The 24,634-nt window shown below is 39.2% G+C and overlaps 1 protein-coding gene across 2 annotated transcripts in view; it reads left to right on the forward strand.

Moving 5' to 3' along the window:
- Positions 1–24,216, forward strand: part of Lamp2 (lysosomal associated membrane protein 2) — a 45,273-nt gene extending 21,057 nt beyond the window's left edge. The window contains exons 4-9 of one of the 2 annotated variants that reach the window (XM_028770286.1): positions 1,006–1,164; positions 2,373–2,572; positions 3,392–3,514; positions 9,860–9,923; positions 10,845–11,009; positions 23,698–24,216. In XM_028770286.1, coding sequence (XP_028626119.1) covers positions 1,006–1,164; positions 2,373–2,572; positions 3,392–3,514; positions 9,860–9,923; positions 10,845–11,009; positions 23,698–23,837 — 851 coding nt within the window. In that variant the 3' untranslated portion in view covers positions 23,838–24,216. Of the gene's footprint in view, positions 1–1,005; positions 1,165–2,372; positions 2,573–3,391; positions 3,515–9,859; positions 9,924–10,844; positions 11,010–13,616; positions 15,955–23,697 lie in introns of those variants that run through there. The other variant, XM_028770939.1, reaches the window with a different exon arrangement.
- Positions 24,217–24,634: the final 418 nt, after the last annotated feature.

The following is a 24,634-nucleotide window of genomic DNA, read 5'->3' on the forward strand; positions in this document are numbered from 1 at the left end:
AAGGGGGTGGGAAGGGTTAGAGAGGGGTTGGGGGAGGGAGAGCATGATGACTTTGTGTCTAGGAGTATTTGCTGTCAAGTCTGACAACCCGAGTTGGTTGTCTGGAAGCGGTGAAGAAGGAGAGAACCTGCAGTTTATCTTCTGACCACCCCCACATGTGTACTCTTCATAACTAGCTTGCACACGAGTGCCCATGCACTCAAATCAATAACAGTAGCCACAGATATAGTGAAAAACAGAAGCTCCATCATCAACCAAGCTCATACTATCCTTAGATGTGAGAAGTTTCAGAGTAACACCGCCTTTATTCTTTATTATTTTAACTTTTATTTTATGTGTATGGGTGTTTTTCCCATACACATACAGATACGGATGTCTGTGTATCATGTGTGTGCCTATTGCCCATAGAGGCCAGAAGAGGTGTGACATCCCCATGGGATTGGAGTTACAGGTATTTGTGGGCCACCAAGCCACTAAATGAGTACTAGGAACTGAATTTGCTTGCTTTGGTATAGCTGCTGGCGCACTTAACCATGAAGCCATCCCTCCAGTCTTATTCCTTTCTGCTTTCTTTCATAACCCTCATTCCTTGTCTTCCCTACTGTCTGCAGTTCCAGTCACAGTGAATTTGTCATTTCTGTCAACACTCCACAGTTTATCACCTTTGGTATTGCAAGACCTAGAAGAAAAGAGAACCTGTATTTGTGTTAATATAAATATATTACCAGTTTCTCATGTCTTCCTGGAAATGCCATTCTTAACCTGTATTTGTTTTGTTTTGGTTTTTTGGTTTTTGGTTTTTTGAGACAGGGTTTCTCTTTATAGCCCTGGCTGTCCTGGAACTCACTCTGTAGACCAGGCTGGCCTCGAACTCAGAAATCTGCCTGCCTCTGCCTCCCAAGTGCTGGAATTAAAGGCATATGTCACCACCAACCAGCTGTACTTATTTTAATATAAATACATTAGCAGTTTCTCATGTCTTCCTGGAAATGCCATGTTTTATAGGAGTTCTTGCTGTTAAAGTTCCTGAGAAATTTGAAGTTCCATTGGATGTCATCTTTAAGTGCAATAGTGTTTTAACTTTCAACCTGACTCCTGTTGTTCAGCGCTATTGGGGCATTCAACTGCAAGCTTTTGTCCAAAATGGTACAGTGAGTAAAAATGGTGAGTTTTTTGTTTCTTTGTTTATTTTTTGACACAGGGTTTCCTCTGTGTAATTGTCTAGGCTGTCCTGTAACTCTGTAGACTAGACTGGCTTTGAACTCCCAAAAGATCTGCCTGCCTCTACCTCCCTAGTACTGGGATTAAAGGCGTGCACCACCACTGCCCCACCAAAAACCGTGAGTCCTTAAAGTATGAATTTATATATGTGGCAGACTATATCAGGTAGCATTCATTGAGATCATCATCTGAGAACATTTCTTAAGGTGCAGACTAAATATTTTAAAAGTGATTTTTCTTTCTTTTTTCTTCCTTTTTCTTTCTTTCTTTTTCTTTTTTGCAAGACAGGGTTTCTCTGTGTAGTCCTGGCTGTCTTGGAACTCACTCTGTAGACCAGGCTGGCCTCAAAGTCACAGAGATCCACTGCCTCCTGGGATCAAAGGTGTGCGCTGTAAGCATAGGCTTACAGTGATAGCCATTCTTACTGATTTCAGTTGAAAGCTTGTGATATACATGGGATTATCTTGTTTGTAGTTATGTTGTGTGTGTGTGTGTGTGTGTGTGTGTGTGTGTGTGTGTGTGTGAGAGAGAGAGAGAGAGAGAGAGAGAGAGAGAGAGAGAGAGAGAGAGAGGTTGATAGAATGAGTGTACGCACTAGACTAGAGGCCCACAGTGAACCGTTTAATAGAAGTGTAATAATTTTACATTCATTACTAGAAAACCACTAATACTTCTTAAGAAGGAATTTAAATACCAGTAACCTGCTATAGGAGTGATAGAAATAAAAGATTCCTTTGTATTTACACCCTTCAACCATTTCCAAGCTAAGCAGTATTCTTCACAGTGGTTGTTATGTTTGAAGGAAAAAGACACTTTAGCTTGGTGTGTGTGGGGGACATTGTTTTTAGACTTGTCTCTGAATTTCTCATCAGAGACAGGTGAAATTCTTTGAAATAAAGGCCTTTGTGGGCCTGACAAAGAAGAGTATGTGGCCACACCTGAGTAGCTATAACTTTTGATATGTTCTGAGTTTGTCTACTCTGGTCACAACTCATAAGAGATTATTTGTCTATGAAACAGTAGTTTAGGAACCCTGCTTCGTCCACTTTAAAAATATACTTAACCCTTTTAGACTGTGAGAACCTTACTGGGAGAAGTAGTTTGTTCTTCCCTGGTAAGATTACCCTAGCTTATTTTGTCCTTTGTTTTAGAACAAGTGTGTAAGGAAGACCAAACTGTAACCACTGTGGCACCTGTCATTCACACCACCGTACCATCTACTACGACCACACTCAGTCCAACTTCAACACCCATCCCACCTCCAACGGTTGGAAACTACACCATTACTAATGGCAATACTACCTGTCTTCTGGCTACCATGGGACTGCAGCTCAACATCACTGAGGAGAAGGTAGGCTTTAGTGAAACCTTTTTTTTTTTTTTGTAAATTGCACCTAAGGTAATGTATAGTAGATCGTGCACTTAAGAACGGTTACTAGACTGATTCAAGTTTAAGTGCAGAGTTGGTGTTGAGTTTTGAATAGTTTGAAAAGACTATATCCATGTGTAGTTAATGTCCTCATCAAGGCATCTTGACCAGCAGAAAACCTGTCGATTTATTAAAAGACTTCTTTACAGCTTAGATCCTATAGGCCTTCAGTAGCTCAGCATACATAGTTAAGTTGGAGATGGGATCAAATAAGGTTCAGAGGTAGAGCACTTGCATCACATTCACAAGGTCTGGGTACCATCCCAACACTGCCAAAAATGAAAACTCAAACCAAAGCCTTTTCAGCCTTTTATTTGAACCACACTGTAGGTTGGTGCAAGGTTATTTGATGAGTCAGAGCACGGTAATGCTCAAGTACTTGTCGAATTGCAATACCTCATTGGGACACCAGAGGGAGTGCCAGTGAACAAATCCCATTTTTCAGGATTCTGTGATTGAAACAAGCCAGACAGATGGCTCTTGTGCTCTGGGGGGAAAAATGTGTTTTCATTTGGCTCATTAGTGAAGAAACTTCCCTCTTGTTATTGTTGTTGTTGAAGTTGGATGAGTCATAGCTTGAAGGCTTGCATCAAGTTCTCATAAAAGTAAGAAACCAGGAATTCAAGTGTCTACACCAAAGAGGTTGTGTTGTATATTGACATTGGTTTTTGTCAGTGTAAAGGGCTTTGTTGTTGACTTTTACAGTTAATCTGCACCTTTCTTCACTTTATTCTCCCGAAGGTGCCTTTCATTTTTAACATTAACCCCGCCACAACCAACTTCACCGGCAGCTGTAATCCTCAAACTGCTCAACTTAGGCTGAACAACAGCCAAATTAAGTATCTCGACTTTATCTTTGCTGTGGTGAGTACTGACTATTTTCTAAAGCTAAGTGCTTTCTCTGAGAAGTGGATCTGCAAGTCTGAACGGTGCTAGGTTGATGCGGAGGGTGGGGGCGATAGTTGAGTTACTTATCCCTGCTCATCTCTGAGTCAGCTGGACTGTCTATGGGCTGGACTCTTGTATTAATAATCACAAAAGGTGGCCATTGTACCATTATATGTACTTCAGTGTAGAAGCAAGAATGAACTCACATTAAAAGAAAACTCACTATAATTAGTTTTTATAATATTTTCTCTATTATTAAACAATTCTCATGCTAGCACACCCTTTAAAACATTTTATAGTTATATTCTTTTTTTATAAAGATATATTTATTATACACATTGGTGTTTTGCCTGTATGTATGTCTGAGTGAAGGTGCCAGATGCCATGGAACTAGAATCACAGATAGCTGTGAGTTGCCACATGTGTGCTGGGAATTGAACCTGGGTCCTTGAAGAGCAGCCTGTGCTCCCAATTGCTGAACCATCTCTTTAGCCCCTGTTAACATTCTTTATAGTAGTGTCTATACTAGTAATAGCTAGCATTAATGAGAATGGTTAGCTGTCTGTTTCTCTAGGCCCTGCATACACAGATTAAACCAATCTTGAATTAATAATATTAAGTAAAAATGTCTCAAGTTCAATGTCTGTGGCAGACATTCTTGCTTAGAATGCACAAGACCCTGTGGTTCATCTCCAAAACCACAAAAATTGCATTTATTGTGAACATGCACAGTTTTGTTTTTGTTATTAAAATATAAACAATGCACTATTTCTTTTACACATTTATATTTAAGGATTGTAAGTAATTTGGGGATGACTGAAAGTATACAGGAGCCACTTGTAAATCGTACAGTACACCATGTTGAAAGGGGGATTTGGACTTCCTAGATTTTGGTATCTGTAGTGGGTCCTGGTACTAATCCTCCCAAGAATCTGAGGGACCAGTTTCTTTGTGATCTACAGGCTGTGTAAGTCCACATACCGACTCATTAAATTAGGATCCTTTACAGTGCTAGCATTCGGGTTTCTGTTACTTATGCTTATATTGAGAGCTGAACTGTAACAAGTTAGGTATACCTGCTTTACTTCTTGCTAGCATCCATTAATAGTTTGGGACGTTAATTTCTAGCATCTCAGAAACAATTGCTAGTCTTCATTTCATGTGATTGGATACAATAGTAGTAGCAAATGGGAACGAAGAATAGGAGATAGTTGTATAGGTGAGGGGAGAAGGGGAGCCACTGCCCTTCTTGAGCAGAAGTAGTGTGTAATTGTATAAAAGCCACTTTTGATTTCAATTCATATTACTATATATAGGGATGGGAATACAGTCTCAGCATCTGATGTGTAAAAAGTAGCTATGGCCAGGTAAAGTGGTATATACCTACCTAGAGTGAAGCAGGGGGCTCCTAAGTCCAAGAGCGCCTGGGCTATGTAGTGAGGCGCTGTCTCAAAAATAACACACAACAAAAAATGTCAGGATGTTATCAGATTTGAACCCGTTATCTCCAGTATAACTTGTTTTTCATAGACTATTGAGTAATTAATGAATATATTAAGCAATTTTGTTTTAGAAATATTGACAAAATTTTCCCCAGTATTCAGGTAAATCCTTTGTTACAATATATATGTGACCTCCCATTTACTACTGAAAATGTCCAAGTACCTGGAGTTTCAGTGGTCAAGTGTTTGTATTGTGAGCATGTCGCTTTGGGGTTCCATCTTCAGCACTGTGAAAAATTACAAAATAAACAAAAAAGAATTAGCCTCTTCAATGTGTCAAGGCAGGCCTGCTTTCCCTCTTTTCTCCCTCTCCCTCTCATTCTCTTTTCTCTTTGTCTCTCTCAATGGGGATCGAATTCAGGGCCTCACAAATGCTAAGGAAGCATGCAGCTACCTGGCTACATGCCTAGTGCCAGGCCAGATGTTAACACAAAGAGGAAGCGAAGAGCTTAGTTCTGACTGGAGGAGAGACAAAGGTTTAATGGAAAAGATGACATTTGAGGGCATTCAAGGGTAGGTCAGATCTGTACAGAGGTAAGGAGGAGAAGTGTTTTGAAAAGTAAAGGTTGTCACTGGATAAAGGAACATAATCAATGCCGGCTGGGGGGATAAAGGTGAGCTGTGCGTTCAGCTGAGCATGAAGGTAGTTAGAACAAAGTTAGGAGCCCATTTGAGTGCCAGGCAGAGGCATTGGCTGAACAGAGAGAGGACATAGTAAGAGGAAACATCAAGTCCTCTGTTACACTTGCTGCTGAAATTTCTCTCTGTCTTCATTTCATTCCACTCTCTCTACCTCAGGTCTGCTTCCAGTGCTTTCTCTCATCTGGGTTGTTCAAAAGCCTCTTACCTAACCTCCCCCTTTGTTTATCTCACTTAGATTAATCTTCCCAAAGCACAACTCTTCCCATAAATCTTCAGTGATTGTGTTTTGCCAACAAGGTAACATCTAAATGACAGAAGGGCAGCTCAAGGCCTTTCCTCCTCCTGCAACTTTTATTTCACTTCGTGAACCTTCTTCACTCTGCAATAGCTTGTGAAGTCTAAGAGTACAGCAGTAACCAGTCCATATGTTTAGAGCCAGACTTTGGGTTTAAATTCCAGCTCACTGATTGCTAATTGGCAGCAGTGGGGGAGGTCACTTAGCAACTCTATGCTTGAATGACTCATCCTAAATGGCATAGTAACAGCATCAGTAGTATGGGGTTTTGGAGCCCAGGCTGGTGGCATAGCCCTATACTCCCAGCTACTTGGGAGGCTGGGAGGAGATTGCAAATTCAAGGCCAGCATGTACTACTTGAGTTTAGTGCTAGTCTGGGCAGCTTAGTGGGACCCTGTCTCAAAATAGCAAAAAAAAAAAAAAAAAAAAAAAAAAAGACTGAGGACGTATGACTCAGTGTCAGGATGCTTGTCTAACATATGTTGAATTCTAGGGTCAATTTCCAGTGTCTCACACACAGAAAGAATAATGGCTAGCACTTCGTTCTCAGGTGTTTATTTAAGTAATGTTTCTTTGCTTATGGTGTTGCCTTCTTGAACATATCCTTGGTCCACTTGTCTCCTAAGCAAATCCTACCCACCCCAAATTCCCCATCTCTCAGCTGGCATGAGTTTTGTATCTTCCCTCATTAGAGATAATTTCTTTCTTGTCAAATTTCTAACTTGTCACTTTGTTTTTTAAACAGGATCAACTTATTTGTATATCTCTTCTTTTGAGTCAAGGAGCTTGGGGGTTACAACTCCAGGACTCATAAATGCTAAGCAAGCCCTCCACCATTGAGCTGTATCTTTAATTTCTTGTGTATCTATCTATGTTCCCTGGCAGATTACAAGCACTTAGAGGGCAAGATACAAGTCCGATTCATCTTGCTAGTCCCATGGAGTATTTAGACATGGTACTTTATGTATACTAAGCACATAGACAATTACAATGACTAGTTGATCAGTTAAATGCTTAAGAAAGGTAATAGGGGTCCTAGGCTAGGTAGAGGGACAGTAAATGTTCCATACTACAATAGGATGGCTAGCTCAAAGTATCCTATGTTGTATTTTATGAAGATCTAGAAAAGGGAACTTCAGAGCTTCAAACATTAGCAGTACTAAGGCAAGAGAAATGCCAATTGCCCTTTATTTGATGAGTATATGGTGTATGCATGTGTCTGAATATCACACTGAGCTTTATCAATACATATAATTAAGTGCTGGGCATGGTGATACACACCTTTAATCCTAGCTCTTAGGAGGCAGAGGCAGTTGGATTTCTGTGAGTCCCAGGCTAGCTTGGTCTATCTACATAGTGAGCTCCAGAACAGTCCTGGCTACGTCAGAAAGACCCTGTCTCAAAAACAAAATACATACAATTAATATATTTAGTGGGATGTGGGGTAATGCAAGCCTTTGATCCAGCACTTGGGAGAGAGAGGCAGGTGGATAGCTGAGTTGAGCTAGCCTGGTCTACATAATAAGTTACAGCCTATCCAAGGCTATATAGTGAACTACTGATCAAAATAAAAGTAAAATATATGTTAATAAAAAATAAACTTCCCAGCACTTAGTAGGCAGAGGCATGTGAGTCTCTTGAGTGTGAGAAAGTTCCAGGATAGCCAGAAGGTATATAGAGACCCTGCCTCTATTAGACAGACAGACAGACAGACAGACAGACAGACAGTCAGACAGATAAAAACTTGGCTAAATAGGTCAGTGGGTAAAGGCACTTGTGTCTGATGATGACTTGTGTTTTGTCCTTAGTAGCAACATGATTGAGGGAGAGAGCCATGGGTTATCTTTGGACCTCCACACATATGAGTTTATGTATGTACACACACAAACTAAGTATAATAAAAATTTTAATAGATAAACATTGGCCTCAATTAAATAATACTTGCCTGTTACATGCAATAAGCCTTGGGTCCTAGACCCAAATCACAAAGTTTAGAAAACAAAACAAAAATGCAAAGGTAGTAAATAGTATTAAAAGATCAGGATGATGAGCAAACAAAAGAGATAATAGTAGTGAAAAGCAGAGAGCTGAGTGGGTTAAAAGATCACATGGTGAGCTGGTCATGGTAGCACATGCCAGTAATTCATTTTTTTAATTCACTTTACACCTGATCATAGCCCCCCTCTCTCCCAGTCATGCCCTTACAAATCCTTCCCTCTTTTACCTTCTCCTCTTCACCTCAGAGAAGGGGAAACCCTCCTTGGGTACCACTCCATCCTGGGACATCTAGTCGGAACATGACAATGTACGTCCTCTCCCACTGAGGCTGAACCAGCCAGTCCAGGTAGGGGAAGGGGATCCAATGGCAGGCAACAGAGTCAGAGACAACCCCTGCTCCAGTTGTTCTGAGGCCCACATGAAGACCAAGCTGCACATCTGCTTCACATATGTAGGGGTCCTAGGTCCAGCCCCTGCATGCTCTTTGGTTGGTGGTTCAGTCTCTGTGAGCCCGCATAGGCCCAGCTTAGTTGAGTCTGTAGGGCTTGTGGTGTCCTTGACCCCTCCGGCTCACTCAATGCTATTCCCCACTCTTCTACCAGACTCCTGAGCGCCAACTGATGTTTGGCTGTGGGTCTCTGTATTTGTTTCCATCTGCTGCTGGATGAAGCCTCTTGGGAAACAGCTACACTAGGTTTCTGTCTGCAAGCATAGCAAAGTATCATTAATAGTGTCAGGGGTTAGCTCTCTCATGGGATGGGTCTCAAGTTGGGGAAGCCATTTGTTGGTCATTTCCTCAATCTCTGCTCCATCTTTATCTCTGCACATCTTATAGGCAGGACAAATTTTGGGTTGAAGGTTTTGTGTGGGGATTGGTGTCCCCCTCCCTCCATTGGAAGTCCTATCTGGCTGTAGGAGGTGGCTACTTCAGTCTCTGTATTCCCCTCTGGTAAGGATCTCAGCTTGGGTCACCTCTATAGACTACCAGTAGCCTCCCCTGTCCCAGGCCTTGAGTTAGTCCCAGAGATGCCCCCATTGATTTCCATTCTCACTCCTAACCCTCTCCTGTCCCCCTCCCCCCACTCATGCTTGCCATTCCTGTTCCCCTCCTCACTCCTTCTTCCACCCAGTTTCGTTCCCTCTCTTCATCCACTTCCAATGACTATGTTGTTTCCCCTTCTGGGGGAGATTCATGCATCCTTCCTTGGGTTCTCCTTATTACCCAGGTTCTTTGAGTCTGTGGATTGTAGCATGGTTATCCTGCACTTTATGGCTAATATCTACTTATAAATGAGTAGTACATGCCATGTTCATCTCTCTGGGTCTGGGCTACTTCACTCAGGGTGATATTCTCAAGTTCCATCCATTTGCCTGCAAATTTCACTATCTCTTTGTTTTAGCTGAATAGAGTTCAATTGTGTACATGTACCTCATTTGGGCAGAGGCAGGAGCATCTCTGTGTTCCAGGCCAGCCTGATTTACAGAGCTGAGTTCCAGGACAGCCAGGGTTATGCAGAGAAACCCTGTCTCATAAAAGAAAAAAAGAAAACAAAATAAACAAAAAAACAATAAAAAGGTCACATTGTGACCTAGGCTAGATAATGTGAACTCAGCAGGCAACAAGAAGAATAAAACAGAGGAGAGGATGAATTATCCTATATCCAGAAATGTCTGACTGCTCTAATCAAAGAGTTTAGAAATGAAATGCATTGGAAAAATAGTTTTGTGTCAATTAGTGACAAGACTTAGTTGTAGTTTATGCTGCTGGCCCAGGTCTTATGGTTTATACCTCATCTGTATAATGGTACTAGATTCCTATTCTGTAGATATCAACTCTTTAGATGGTTGTGATATGTTGTTAACTAGAAGCTCTCTTTCAAACAGAAAAATGGGAAACGATTCTATCTGAAGGAAGTGAATGTCAACATGTATTTGACTAATGGCTCAGGTAAGCGCAGCCTTGGCTTGGAGGAAAAGAGTGGGTTTTATGGAAGGAGAAGAAATGCTAATTAGCTTATGGCCAGATTGTGTCTTATGAAATAGAAGATGCTATGTAAAAATATTTTTGATCACAACTTAAAATCTAATCTAGAACTATAGTGTTCTCTCCCTTGCAGAATTATTTTTTCAGAGAATGGTGGATATTTGTTAGGGAAGTGACTGAATTTTAGACTACTGAAACCTCTATGGAAAGATTAGGAAGAAGTGAATGAGGTGGTGCATGCCTGGTTTTGCAGCCTTGGGAAGCTGAGACAGGAAGATCACAAGTGTGAAGCCAACGTGAGTTACATAGTGAGCCCTAGGTCAGTTTGGTCTAGTTAATGATATCCTGTCTCAGGAAACAAAAGAAACAAGTGAGCTTAGTAATGGCAACAGTTGTTTGTTCTTTTTTTTTTTTTTTTTTGGAGGAGGCAGGTGGTCAGAGCCTGACTCCAAACTCTTAGCAAGGCTAGGGAGATAGCTCAGTTGTTCCAAGTATTTGCAGAGCACAAAGATCTGATTTAAAAAAAGGTAGGCGTGACAATGAGCACTTGTGATTTCACTGCTGGGAAGGCAGAAACAGGTGGATTGCTGGAGCTAGCTTGCCGGCTAGTCTTGCTTATTTGGCAAGCTTTTAAGCCAATGAAAGACCCTGTCTTCAAAACCAAGATGGACAACATCTAAGGAACAATACTCAAGATTGTCTGCTGGCCAACCCCTCACATGCATGCCATGCACACATCCACGTGAATCTGCACACACACACACACACACACACACCCCATACACACAACCCTCCACCCACACACGAGACACAATCCTAATGACTGTTTCATTTTTCTTATGTTGATACACGAAGAAGTTACTAACCTGCCTTTTTTTCCTGCAGCTTTCAACATTTCAAATAACAACCTTAGCTTCTGGGATGCTCCTCTGGGAAGTTCTTACATGTGCAACAAAGAGCAAGTGATTTCCGTGTCCAGAACATTTCAGATAAATACCTTTAACCTAAAGGTGCAACCTTTTAATGTGACAAAAGGAGAGTATTCTACAGGTAAGAAACAAACCTTATTCATTACATTCTTCTATTACCCTGTAGGTGGGCTTTCCACCGAGACAAAGGGATTCTGTACATAAACATAGAGAAATAAGAATTCCCCTCTTGATTCTGATAGAAAGTTCTTACAGCCTGGAACCAATTGTGTAACTCTTCATTTGGCTCATCATTTTGCTCAAAGTAGATACAGTTTTTGAAAACCTGAAAATAATTTGAAGTATTTAAGGATCCTTTTTAAGGAAGAGGTACTTTCCCAGGTTGAGTTTGGGTAGGGATGGTACTTGGAGCAGCAGCTTTAACTACCTTCAATCTGCCTTCTTGGGACCATCTTCTTTGGGAACATTTTCATACCCTTATGAAAACAATTTGGTTTGATTTGCTTAAGACACAAGATACAGGGTAGTAGCAAAGCCTCACACCCATGAATTCATCTTGCTAGCCAGAGTGGCATAGGGAGATCTGCAAGTACAATTTAGTTCAAATAATAAGGCTTTTTGAAGACCTACTTTAGAAGGGCAAATAATGGCCTTTATTTGGGTTTTAATGAAATCCCCATATAGAGTTCATTATACTGTATTTGTATGAATACAAAAGATGTATTTGGCATTGCAAGATTACGTTTCGCATGACAGAAAAAAAGTACAGCAAATTCTTTAAGTGACTTGTGCTTTTAAACCAGTTACTTAAATTGGGGGTTTGTGGAGCAGAGCTTTGCTGAGCAGAGCTTTCCAGTCATTTCCATTCTTTCAGACAATTAATCTAGAGGCTTATAAGTAAATGGAGATGCTGTGTTTAAAGTAAATATGCTATGAACTATTCAGCTGCCTTTACAATGCTACCAAATACCAACTTGGCCTTGTTTACCTTAAAAGAGATCAGGCCTTTTACCATTCTTGTGGGTAGAAAGGTTAATCACAACTTAAAAAAAAATGTTCTTTTGTTTGTTTGTTTGTTTGTTTGAGACAGGGTTTCTCTGTGTAGCCCTGGCTGTCCTGGAACTCACTCTGTAGACCAGGCTGGCCTCGAACTCAGAAATCCATGCCTCTGCCTCCCAAGTGCTGGGATTAAATGCATGGGCCACCACTGACCGGCCGTAAAAAAAAAAAAAAAATTCAAGATACTATTTCCTTTGACAGAAGTGGTAATACGTGCTTATAATCACAGTACTCAGCTGATCAAGGCAGAGTCATCTGGGGTTCAAGGTCATCCTTTGGCTCAATGTTACTTCCAGGCTAACCTGGGGTATATAAGATCCTGTTTCAAAAAAACCAAAAATAGAATCCAATTTTTTTCTGTGTTTGTTTATTTATTACTTTAATTATTTTGATCTTACAATAGAATTATTTTTTGAAATCTTCATCCAGCTCCCTACATCATTATCCTAATTTGAGGTCTGATTTTGTGTTTAAAATTTAAAATCATCTGCAGTACTATTCTCAGTCCAGGTCTGTTTATCTTATTGGCAGTGGCCTGAGATGAGCCATTGCTCTTTGCCTAATTTGAAAGTTAGGGTGCCAGAGAGATATAACGTTTAATACTGATATTGAATGCATGATCTATTTATGGAACTAGGTTCTTGGTTGTGGGTAACTATAAATATCACGCCCAGGTAATACTTAAGTGTATTCAGGGAGGAAATAGAATTGCAGTTAGGTTGAAGAGTGTTGATTGGATTTTATTAGATCAGACTACTTGCTATAAATAGAAAAAACTAGCCCCTTTGGGCTGCTATTCTGAGCCAGATTGATAAAACATGTAGTAAACACACTCAAATTAGTAAGAGGTCCTAGTTTCTCGCTCTTCCACCACACAAATCACATATTTTAAGCTGGGGAACAGAAGCTTTTTGTGAAACAGTTTCAACAGTGATTTCTCAAGCTTTTGGGTCATACAGTCTGTGTTGCAACTCCTGCAGTTGTAGCTTGGAAACCTCCCTAGGTACTTCATACAGATGAGTGTGGCTGTGTTCTAGTAAAACTTTAAGGATATGAAAATTGGAATTTCATATAACCTCTATGTTTCACAAAAGAGTGTCTTCCTTTCCAGTCATTTAAAATGATTCATGTTATTTTTATCTTTTTAGCCAGGTTTGGCACTTGGGCTATAGTTTGCTGACCCCTATTGTTAATGAACTCCAGAGCCAGCCTGATTGATTGTTCAGTCCAGTAATACTCTTTAATGTTTTCTATTTCCCCAGAGATAGATGTACACCTCCCACTTAGAGGTTAAAGTGGTTCTGTAGACATAGGCTGGGTTAGAGCTCTTCATTTATGACAAAGTAATTCTCCCATCTTAGAAGTATATACAACACAGTGTGTGCATAACATGTGATACATTGTTTACTTAGAGCTATAAATAAATCTGTGTTATTCACACATACATATCTTCATATGTACTCACAAGTGAAAGGGCAAATGCACTTTAGGATTGTAGCTTTAACTGGTCATCACTTTCTGTACTTTATCATAAAAAATATACCTGCTTTTGTTAGTTGAAATTTATTTTATAAGAGCATTTCTGACTTTTAAAATCAGCATCTTTTACTTTTGGATATTTCTTTTTGATTATACTCATTATTTGTTACACACTTTTTCTCACCTACAGCCCAGGAGTGTTCGCTGGATGATGACACCATTCTAATACCAATTATAGTTGGTGCTGGTCTTTCAGGCTTGATTATCGTTATAGTGATTGCTTACCTAATTGGCAGAAGAAAGACCTATGCTGGATATCAGACTCTGTAACACTAATCCACATGTGATCTCTGTTACAAAACAATAAAGCAAGTACAAGTTCTCACATGCAATACTATTGAAGGTACATTTAGTTACAGTCCTGCTCTTAGATTGGGTGGTATGCTAGATCTCAAATTAAAACAAAAGAATTCCAAATACTATCAACTACAAATGAATTATATGATTTTGGTTTTCCTGACTAAGGAGTCTAAGACTACTATAGCAAAAGGCATGTACAAAATTATCTGGACTATAGGTTCTGTTTCACTGTCTGGAATTTCTAATGAGAACGCCCAGTGTAAGAAAAAGAGCAGGTTTCTTCTGCCTGCATGAGGTTGACTTTGGCCATCATGATCTCCAGTGGATTTGTACTTGCTCCTTTTGCATTGCTTGTGACTTTTTGTTTGCAGGTTGACTTAGTTACTTCGGCCTTGCTCCATATTTGACCTATGAAAAAAGGTATCAGTAGATTTGAGCAGAGCCCAGAAGTATCAATGATCTTGCCAGTAAAATTCTTTCCCCATGTTTTTGAATACCTTTGTATTTAATGTGGCTGAAATGACGAAAACACAAAAGTTCTAAATTTTACAGTAGATGTTAACCTTTTTATTTAATCTTTTTAAAAGAAAAACTGAATGTTTCAATCTTTTAAATTGCAAGACACAAAGCAATTCCAACTGGGCATTTCAATCTGGTTTTAGGTGCTTTAGAGATAATTGCTAGGCAGTGCCAAATGAGGGCATTAGTGCTTTGTACCCAGAAATTGGCCTCTACATGCAGCACTAAGATTAATGCAGATTTCTCTTGAACTTTCCAGTCTTCCTTGTTGATGGTAATGTGCTTTGTTCTTTCCTTTTTCCTCAAGAAGAAATGTTACTATGTCTGAGAACCTAGATAACGAAGTGCACTTACACTCATAAATTTGCTTGCACCTAATCCAAAAGTTGTAGTCTTGCCTTAGTCCATTAACATGGTCTTCATTTACAGTTTGCATTGACTGCTACAGCACTTACTAATTTGGCTTTCATGTTTAAATGGTTCTGTGATAATCAAAACTTAGTTACTGTTCATTGTGGTACTTTTCTATTTAGTGCTGTACTCAGAGATGACACCGATTGTTCATTTACTATGCACCACCTACTGCTTATATGAGAGAGCTAATTATTTTAGCCTGATACTTAACACATCATGTATTCCTTGCAGCTTCTAGGACATCTTCCATACATGTATGCGTATATGTGTACATACTGGTATGGCCCAGCAAATATTTCTTAAGATCTGCAGCCATATATAGAAGGTTCTTGTTATTTGGGAAGGACAGATTAAATGCTTTTCATTCACAAGAAAATGAAGAGCTATCTGGGTTCCAAAATGCTGATCTTGAATACATGATATAAATGCACACATATAGGCACTTGCATGTTAGCATGTTTATGTCTGTGACTGTCTTTTGAGTTATATAGGAATAACAGATTGTGTCACTTTAACTTGCTGTCTACTTAGCCTGAAAACCTTACTAGTTCAGAATCCTATTTCTGACTGTCTTCTAGAGCAACAGGGAACTGCATGGCCAACTTAAAGCACTTGTTATAAATGAACCAGAAATCTGATTTTTAAAATACATTTTTCATTTTCACTGTGTTTTTGCATAAGCTTGTTAATCCTAAAAGAATGGATTGTGCTTTTAAGAACATAGGTCTTATGTATTTGTCATGAATCAACAAAACAGCTTTTAAAAAGAGGACTAATTAGAACAAGTGGGTGGCACTGGCTTAATGCTGTTAATGTTTCTAAACGATTTTACATTTACATTATATATCAAATTCATATTAAGATACCTCCAAAGCACTGTTTTATAGAAAGATTTGACTTCAGTAAATATTTTTGTATTTTACATGGGCCAGTTTATGTACTGCTATTTACACTATTATTTCCTATAGATAATACACACTCTCTTTGTATTTTTTTTGTATTTTTGTTTTGTTTTACTGGTTTTGCTTCTTGATGGTAATATTCTATTTGGTTTGGTATGTTTTCCACACGTTAGAATTTGTATAACAAACTGGTCCATGTAAGTACTTTCCATGTTTTCTCTTCAAATGTTTAAAGTGCTAGTTGATGTATGATATCTCTTCTCAGATATTTGCCTGTCTGTTTGCCCAACATTGCTTCTAAATCAATAAAGATTCTTTTATTTCTTAAGGAAACTTGCTCACATTTTTTCACACTGGTTAAAAGTGAAGATTTTGTATATTACATATGGCAATTAAAAAAAAAACTTAGAAGTGCTTAAGAATATAGAACTAGATTGTTTTCAATACATGTTGTCTGTGTGCTACTGTGTCTGGAAAGACCGTCCCAGTTGGAAGGTTTGAGTGGCACAAGGATGGCTGCAGAATAGGAAGTACTTGACACAGCATCTTTACCTAGGCTTCAGATCTGGATGATTTTATTTGGAAAGTCTGTTATAAGGAGAAAGGGGGGGGAGGGAGGGGAGGGAGGAAGAGGGAGAGGGGCAGGCCAGCAGACAGTGTGTGTGTGTGTGTGTGTGTGTGTGTGTAAGCATAAACACTCTTGTGGAATCTAACTCACAGCTAGTGATGTAAACAGTAATCTAGGATATTTATTTTATAGTAAAAGCTTCAGAGCATCTCTTTTTAGTACACTTTTCTTTCTTTTTTTTTTTTTTGGTTTTTCAAGACAGGGTTTCTCTGTGTAGCCCTGGCTGTCCTGGAACTCACTCTGTAGACCAGGCTGGCCTCGAACTCTGAAATCTGCCTGCCTCTGCCTCCCAAGTGCTGGGATTAAAGGCGTGCGCCACCACCACCTGGCTTTGGTACACTTTTCTTAATTTCTAAATTGAGGTTAGCATTTCACATCCATAACACAACCTGTCTCCTAGATTAGCTCACATTTGCTTTTTCAATCCCCATGTAATTTCCCAATCACGTTAGTATGTTATGCAAGACAAAGTAGCAGTTCACCTGGGAGCTTTCCCCTGAGATACCGAGGTAAGCCATGGTATTGCAGTTCATTATCAAAGCTCTCAACTCGGCTGGTAGCTACTTTGGCCAAGTTTCTGAGCTTCTTTAGGGTGTTAGTCTCACAGATTTCTTCATCTAGGGATTGTGGGGGCTTTAAACTTCTGCTTATTCTTACCTCTTTGAGTAATACCTTTCATTTCAGAAAAGTTAAGTGCACCTTTGAGTATTTTAGAAAAAGCCTGAGAAGAAGCCACGTGTTTTATTTCAAACACATACTTAAACTCAGTGAACAGTGTACCACTTTACATATCCCGCACATTGTCAGGAAGAATTCATAGAAGATTCATCTATTTTGAAGATTATAGCATTACCATCTGTTTAGGTAGATAAAGTTGAATTGTCTTGGGTTTACCTCTCTTCTACTCATCTCCTTTTCTTCTCCCTGGGAACCCAAATCCTGTCAGTAATCATTATGTCTTGTCTTTGAAATTGGTGTAGACATATCTAAGTTATATTGAATAGCTTCAAATATTTTCTGTATACACATGCATGTAGTTGCATGTGTATACTGTGTGTACATGTAAAGACTACACGTCTATGTTAGGTTTCTTGTGTGCTTTCCACCTTATTTTTGAGACAGGGTCTTTATTAATGTGGAGATTGCTCTTTTTGCTAGACCAATTGGCCAGAGTGCTTGTTTGATCCAGTGACCTCCTCCCAGTGCTGCCCTGAGATTGCAGATGCACACAGTGGATGCTAGGCATCTGAGCTTAGTTCCTCATGCTTACACAACGTGCACATTCCCCACTGAGCTGTGCCTTCACTGTCAGCTTCAAGTATCTGTTCAGCTTCATGCGATACACTTGAAATGTTTTGAATGTAGATCTAAAAGAAATATAAGTAAGATGTTACAGTAGAAGGTGAGTGACAAAGTTACTCTTTAAAAAAACAATCCTAATTAGTTTTTAAGAGGAGTTTTATATTTCATTACAGATAACTGTTGTCTAAATCTTAGACTGAAATTTCTCTTTGGAAGATTTCTGGGTACAAAACTGAAGATTAGTAGGGTTTTTATTTTTTATCTATATGGCCATGAAACTTTGTAATCTTTAATTTTTATTTTATTTATTTTGGTTAGGTTTGTTTTGTTTTGTTTGGGCTTTTTTTTTTGACAGAGTTTCTCTATACTGTTTGTTGTCCTGGAACTCACTCTGTACACCAGACTGACTTGGAACTCAGAGATTCTTCTGCCTCTGCTTCCTGAGTGCTGGGATCAAAGGTGTGTGCCCCCTCCCACAATCTTTAAATTTTGTATTGTTCCTGTGGCTCTGAAACCTTCTCACAGGGTTGGGTGTTGCTCAGTGGTAGAGCACTTTTCTTAGCATGGATCAGGCCCTGAGTTCAGTGTGCAGTGGTGGAGGTAAGGGTGCAGTGTGGGTGTGGAGAATCTCAGCAGTCAGGCACAATGCTACAGATTCCTTTAATTGCAGCACTTGGGACACAAACAGGCAGATCTCTGCAAGTTCAAGCCCAACCTGGACTACATAGTGAGTTTAAATCAAACAAGATGGCACAGTGAGACTCTGTCTCAAAAAAAAAAAACCCAAATACAGTTTCTTTGTAGTATTAAATGTACATTAGTCGAATAACTGAACTCAACTTGGCCTACATAACTAGCTTTTCTTTTCTTCAGGACAGACTCCTATTAACATTAACTGTTTTAGCGGTGGAGCACATCCATACTTGGAGCAGTTGGAAGGTGGAGACAGATCAGGATTTCTGGGTCATCCATGGCCACATAGCAAATTTGAGTCCAATTTGGACTGCATGAGATCCTGTTTCAAAAACAGCAAAGAACAAAGAGTTAAAAAAACCCATTTTTTAAAATCAGATTTTCTTTCAGTTACCTACAGATTCTTTTAAAGTTGAATTTATAAAATCAATAGTTATTATAAATTAGCATTTCATATACTAATTGGGCATTTTAAGTAAGTGACAGCATCTAGAAAGATCTTTGTATTAGTGGAATTGCCTTTTTGATCTGCTCTGGGAATATTTGTCTTCCATGAAAGCCTTATTGGCAGTATTTATGAAAGTCATCTCAGCATTAGGTCAAACACCCAATTTGGGAAAGAGAGGACTGTTGAGACTTTTTTGCCAAAATAAGAAATTAATCTACTAATGAATTTTTTAAAATCCAGGAGGTATTAAATCCAAGGCATAATACTTTATGGTATGTGCCACCTAATAGTTTATAGGCTGGGTGGAAATGTGGGAAATTGAAGGGGTGGAGTTAACTGGGAACTCTTTAGTACTGTCTGTTCTCAAGTCAAATCCAGCATCATCGACTCTCTGGATTCTTAGTAGAATGCAGTTTAAAATGACCATCAAGTTGGTAGCCAAAGTCAATGTCAAAATGTTTATAAACTCCAGGGTTGCATCTTGTTTCCAGTTACTGCTCCAGAGGCTGGCAGTCAGAGGAGAGCTTGGTACATTTTGTAATTGGAGAGTGTAGTCAGCACTGCATTGTAACCTCCTCATTCTTTTTCTCTTCTTTTTTTTTCTTTCTGTATATGGGTTTTTGCCTATGCATATGTATGTGTACCACTTGTGTGCCTTTTGAATGTGGACTAAAGAAGAGGCCATCAGATCCCCTGAACAGGAGTTATGAATGGTTGTGAGCTACCATGTGGATGCTGCAAATCAAACCCAGGTCTTCTGAAGAACAGCTAGTGCTGTTCTTAACTCTAATCCCCCTCATTCTTACTTTGGCATAATCTTTTTTGTTTGTTTGTTTGTTCTGTTTTCGAGACAGGGTTTCTCTGTGTAGCCCTGGCTGTCCTGGAACTCACTCTGTAGACCAGGCTAGCCTCGAACTCTCAAACTCAGAAATCGGCCTGCCTCTGCCTCCCAAGTGCTGGGATTACAGGCGTGCGCCACCACAGCCTGGCACTTTGGCATAATCTTAATAGACTTACTTAACTGTGTGATTTATCAATCTCTGGTAGTGTCCAACCCCTGGAAGAAAATTTTAGGCAAGATGAGGCAAGGGAGTGGGGGATACTGGTAAGTGGTGTTGCAGTATCCTGATTCTCGTTGTTTGTCTTTGCAAGTGTCTTAGCTCTCCGTCTTTCCCTGCAGTCATAGAAGACTTTTCATGACCAGTTCTTCTGGAATCTCATTCCTCCTAGGTCCTAGGAAACCTTTCATTGAACATTTTCAGCATGTCATTAGCCTTTCTCTTTTTAATTTTTTCTTTTCTTTTTCTTTTTTTCTAAATATAAGTATTTCTTCAAACTGGAGATGGTAATAAAAGACCCTAACTTCTAAAAAACTCCAAAGTCTGCATTCATAAAGGGGAGCTATTACTCTGTATTATGATGTATAATGTATAATACTCTGAATTATGATGTATAATGTATAATGCTATTCATTAGCCTTGTTCTTTTTATGAACATTTATCTCATCTTACAAACATATTTATCTATCCCAGATGCTACCTTTTCTTTATGTCCCCAATTCTAAGCACCCCATGCTGTCTTTTTCCTAATCTTAAATTTATAAAGAAGACTCTCTTCTTCGTCCTTGATGTCGTGACTGATCATTAGCTATTCACTTGCCATTCAGTTGTCTCTGCAGCAGTTTGACTCATACATAACTCATCCCACACATTGCTAGATCCTATAGGCATTGTTTTAGAATTCTCTAACATATTAAACTCTTCTCATGACAGTGGGAGCTCTCCCCTTCCTGAGCTGTGACACCATCTTCTACCCGCCTTTCCTACTTCTATTTTTATACCTTAGTTCCTCAAATATTAGTATTCCTAGGAGTTTTCTCTCTGGTCCCTTTTCAGTTTACGTGTTCCAGTTTATTGACATTTTGTTTGGGACCCAGAAGTCTTGTTTTCTTAGTGTTTTAAAAATGCTACCCAGACTAAGAGTTTGTATTGTGATGGTTTCCCACATACTTATTCTTGCTGCTGCTTGTTCCCCCTCCCCTTTTCTGCTTTCATATCACATGTATTCAACTCTTCCCTTAGGAATTGCTTTCCCCCCTCTCATAGTCTAGTTTCTTGACTATATACAAACTAAAATACAGTATGTGAGGATCAGAGAAATTGGAGTATTTGTCTTTGAGGCTGCCTTATTTTTGCTCAACGTGCTAATGTTAGTTTGATCAATTTGACTGAAAATGGAATGATTTCATTTTTATTTATAGCCAAATAAAATGCTAGTGTATATATGCACCACATTTTCCTTATCTAGTCACCTTTTCGTAGACATCTAGGCTGGTTCCTACTGTGAATTTGTTTACTACTATGTACAGTGCAACAGTAAGTACAGATGTACAGGTATTTGTGGTGGAATAGACCCCTTTAGGTATGTACTCAGGAATGGTATAGCTAAGGACATAGGCGTCTTAAATTCAAACCCAAACTGAGTATCTCCCTTTTCTACATATCCCCTTTTACAATCTGTCCCATGTATCTTCAATAACTACAATGCAACAAGACTAAAATTCACATTTCTTTCTTTTGGATTACCGTCATGGTAAATGGTGAAGGGCACCAGCATCTGCATAACCAGTCAAGTGTGGAATTGGAAAGCATACTGTTATCACAGCCTGTTACAGTCCTCACATCCATTTTTGCCAATTTTACCTTCTAAATGGATCTGTGGTCTCCCTACACGTCATTAACCCAGTTCAGGAAAGTGTTATTGGTCACTTGGATGCTAGCAATAGAGGTGGCTCCTAGCTTACTGCCTGTAGTCTTCTTCCATCTGCAATTCTGAGATGTACCCTGCTTGAATTCCTGTTACTGGTTCTTTGTTTTTCCATTGGGATAAGGCAGAACCACCTGAGAGTGTACTTTTGTGAGCTGGTCTTAAATACACCTTTTCTGGCTTCCATCCATTGTTCTATGTCACCTTCCTTGGCATTGCTCCTGGAGTCTTTATGTTTTCTTACCTTCCATGTTTTTGTGTGCACTGTCTTTTTTTTTTTTTGCTTTTATTTGTTGTTGCTGTTTTTGTTTTTCTCCACAGGGTTTCTCTGTGTAGCCCTAGCTCTCTTAAACTCACTTTGTCGACCAGGCTGGCCTCAAACTCAGAGATCCACCTGCCTCCTGAGTACTGGGATTAAAGGTGTGCACCACCACCACCACCACCACCACCACCACCACCACCTGGCTCTTTTCACTGGATCTTTGCGCTGTTTCGTACGCCTGCAGTACCCTCCCACTATCTGCATAGTTAATTACAATTAATTAATGATTAATTCTTTGTCTTTAACATTCACATCAAATGTCACCTTTCCAAAGTGTCTTATTTAACTAAGCTGAGTTGACTGGGTCCCTGAAATATTTCCATGATACTTTGTGTATTGCTTGCCCCACCATATCACATCTTGACTTTCTAACTACTGATTTCTGTGTTTGACTCTCACACCAGACTGCATATTTTATTTTTAAGTTATCATACAGTGTTTTATTATAGCATTCCATACATATATTGCATTATATGTTTTCATTTTTTTCCTCCCCAGTATCTTCCCTGTCCTTTCATTCCTCTTGCTGATCCTTCTTGACAGATAGCCTCTCCTGCTTCCATGGCATCGATAAACCTTTACCTGTAGACCACACATCTGTACCATTTCCTTCCTCGTTAGAAGCTCTTTTACCCCTCTTGTGTTCTCCTTTCCTTTGTATTTACACACACATTTAAGTCTGGATATAAAAAGGGAAATTTGTGTTAGTCTGACTTATTTTGGTCAACATAATGATCTTCAGTTGCAGTTTTCCCAGCAAATTACATAATTGCACTTTTCTTTATGGCTATATAAAATTCATATATATATATATATATTCAATTTCCTTATCTGTTTTTCCTTACTGGACATCTGGGTTAGGTATTGATACATCTTGTGACTAGTGCTGTAGTAAATGCGGATGTACAGTTATCTCTGACCTTGATTTCATTTGTTGGATACCTACTCAGGAGTGGGATAGCTGGATTATACAGTAATTCTATTATTAAGGTTTTTGTTTTGTTATGATTACTAAATTATTTTCTCTGGTTACATACACAGTAGTGGAGTTTCTGGATCACTGTATATATGGTATTTGTCTTTTTAATTTTTCAGATTAATGGTGTTAATTTGAAAATTTGATATACCTATATATTGTTTTCTCATTAGAACTCTCTCCTGCAACCTTTTGTTTCCTTCCCATTCCTATCAATGTGCCCCCTTCCTAACTTGTTCCTTTTCCAGATCCATCTTCCCTCCCTCCCTCCCTCCCTCCCTCCCTCCCTCCCTCCCTCCCTCTCTCTCTCTCTCTCTCTCTCTCTCTCTCCTTTCTTTCTTTCTAAGGAAACTTGATATTGATTTCCATGGTTGCTAAACCAAAACATTCCTACCAGTAGCGAATAAGTACTCCTTTTTTCCCTCAGTTACATACACATCTTGAAGCCAGCAATTAATGGCAGCAGGGCCAGATTATCTTTCCTTATTACTAAGTGAGCTCACATCCTATGCATTGAGTGCTGTGTCTGCTTTATATAACTGTTTATTTACTGAGTTAGTACTCTCTAACATTCAGGATTCAGTGTCATAGTTGGCTCTGAAAGCTTCAGGCTGATCAAGGAAAAGCGAATTTCTGTAAGAAGCCTGGGAGTATGTGAGCACTATACATATTTCTCCCCCAATGACTGCTTTTTATGAAGGGGAACTACATGGAAGTACTGGGGTTTTTTGTTTTTGTTTTTTTTTTGTTTGTTTGTTTAAAAAAACCTTTTGGGGGACATCTCATGAAGTATAATATCTCACTACTGATAATGAATGCCAATGACTTGCTATTTTGATGTAAAAATCCATATGTGGGGGAAGGGCTGTCATTCTAACTTAAAATTGAGAGATATGAAATGCCATTGTTTCTGTTCTCAATTGTCCTTTCTCCACATCCAGCTCAAGACTGCAGTGCAGATGAAGACAACTTCCTTGTGCCCATAGCAGTGGGAGCAGCCCTGGGAGGAGTACTTATTCTAGTGTTGCTGGCTTATTTTATTGGTCTCAAGCGCCATCATACTGGATATGAGCAATTTTAGCACCTGCAATCTGATTGATTATATTACCAAATACATACAAATAACAAAGTGGTCTTACCTGTCAGTGTATGAAGCACTTTGCTCCTTAAGACAGACACCTTGGAACTTTCATTTGGAAATCAGTCACCACAGTTTGAGATAAGTCTTTTTTTTTTTGAAAAAAAAAATTCCTCTGATCTGCTTAAAATGCAGACTGGCTTTAAAAAAAAAAAAAGAAAACGAACACACACGTGCAATGTTTTAAGGTCTGTCTTAAGAAGCTTTGGCCAAATTGGGATCCCAACCTAAGATGCCTTAAACTTATTAACATGACCATTATAAGAAAAGATATATGGAGTTGTATCTTACTGGAATTAATAAACACTGCTTCACCACTGGTGTTCTGTTTCCATTTGTAACAGCTGTCCTAATTTAAACTCACCACTACTATGCCTTTGCATATACTTAAAATAACTATCAGATATGCTCAGACTTAGTTTTTAGGGGATGAAGTACAGTCCTTAGGGCCATCCACATTTTTTTAAAAAATAAGATCTGAAGAGGAACCAGAGGACTTTTGTTTGTATGTTTGGTTGTTTTTTGAAACAGGGTTTCTCTGTGTAGCCCTTGACCTCGAAGTCACTGTATAGACCAGGCTGGCCTTGAACTCACAGAGATCCACCTCTCTTTGCCTCCAATACTGAAATTAAGGCATGTGCTATTATCGCCCAGCTAAGTATTACATTTTAAAAAAGGTTATGACTTTGATGCCTTTTGAGTTCAAGCTAAATATGAAATTGATTCTCAAACTTGTGATT

The sequence above is a fragment of the Grammomys surdaster genome, unplaced genomic scaffold (assembly GCF_004785775.1).
Source record: "Grammomys surdaster isolate TR1022 unplaced genomic scaffold, NIH_TR_1.0 60, whole genome shotgun sequence".
Classification (NCBI taxonomy): domain Eukaryota; kingdom Metazoa; phylum Chordata; class Mammalia; order Rodentia; family Muridae; genus Grammomys; species Grammomys surdaster.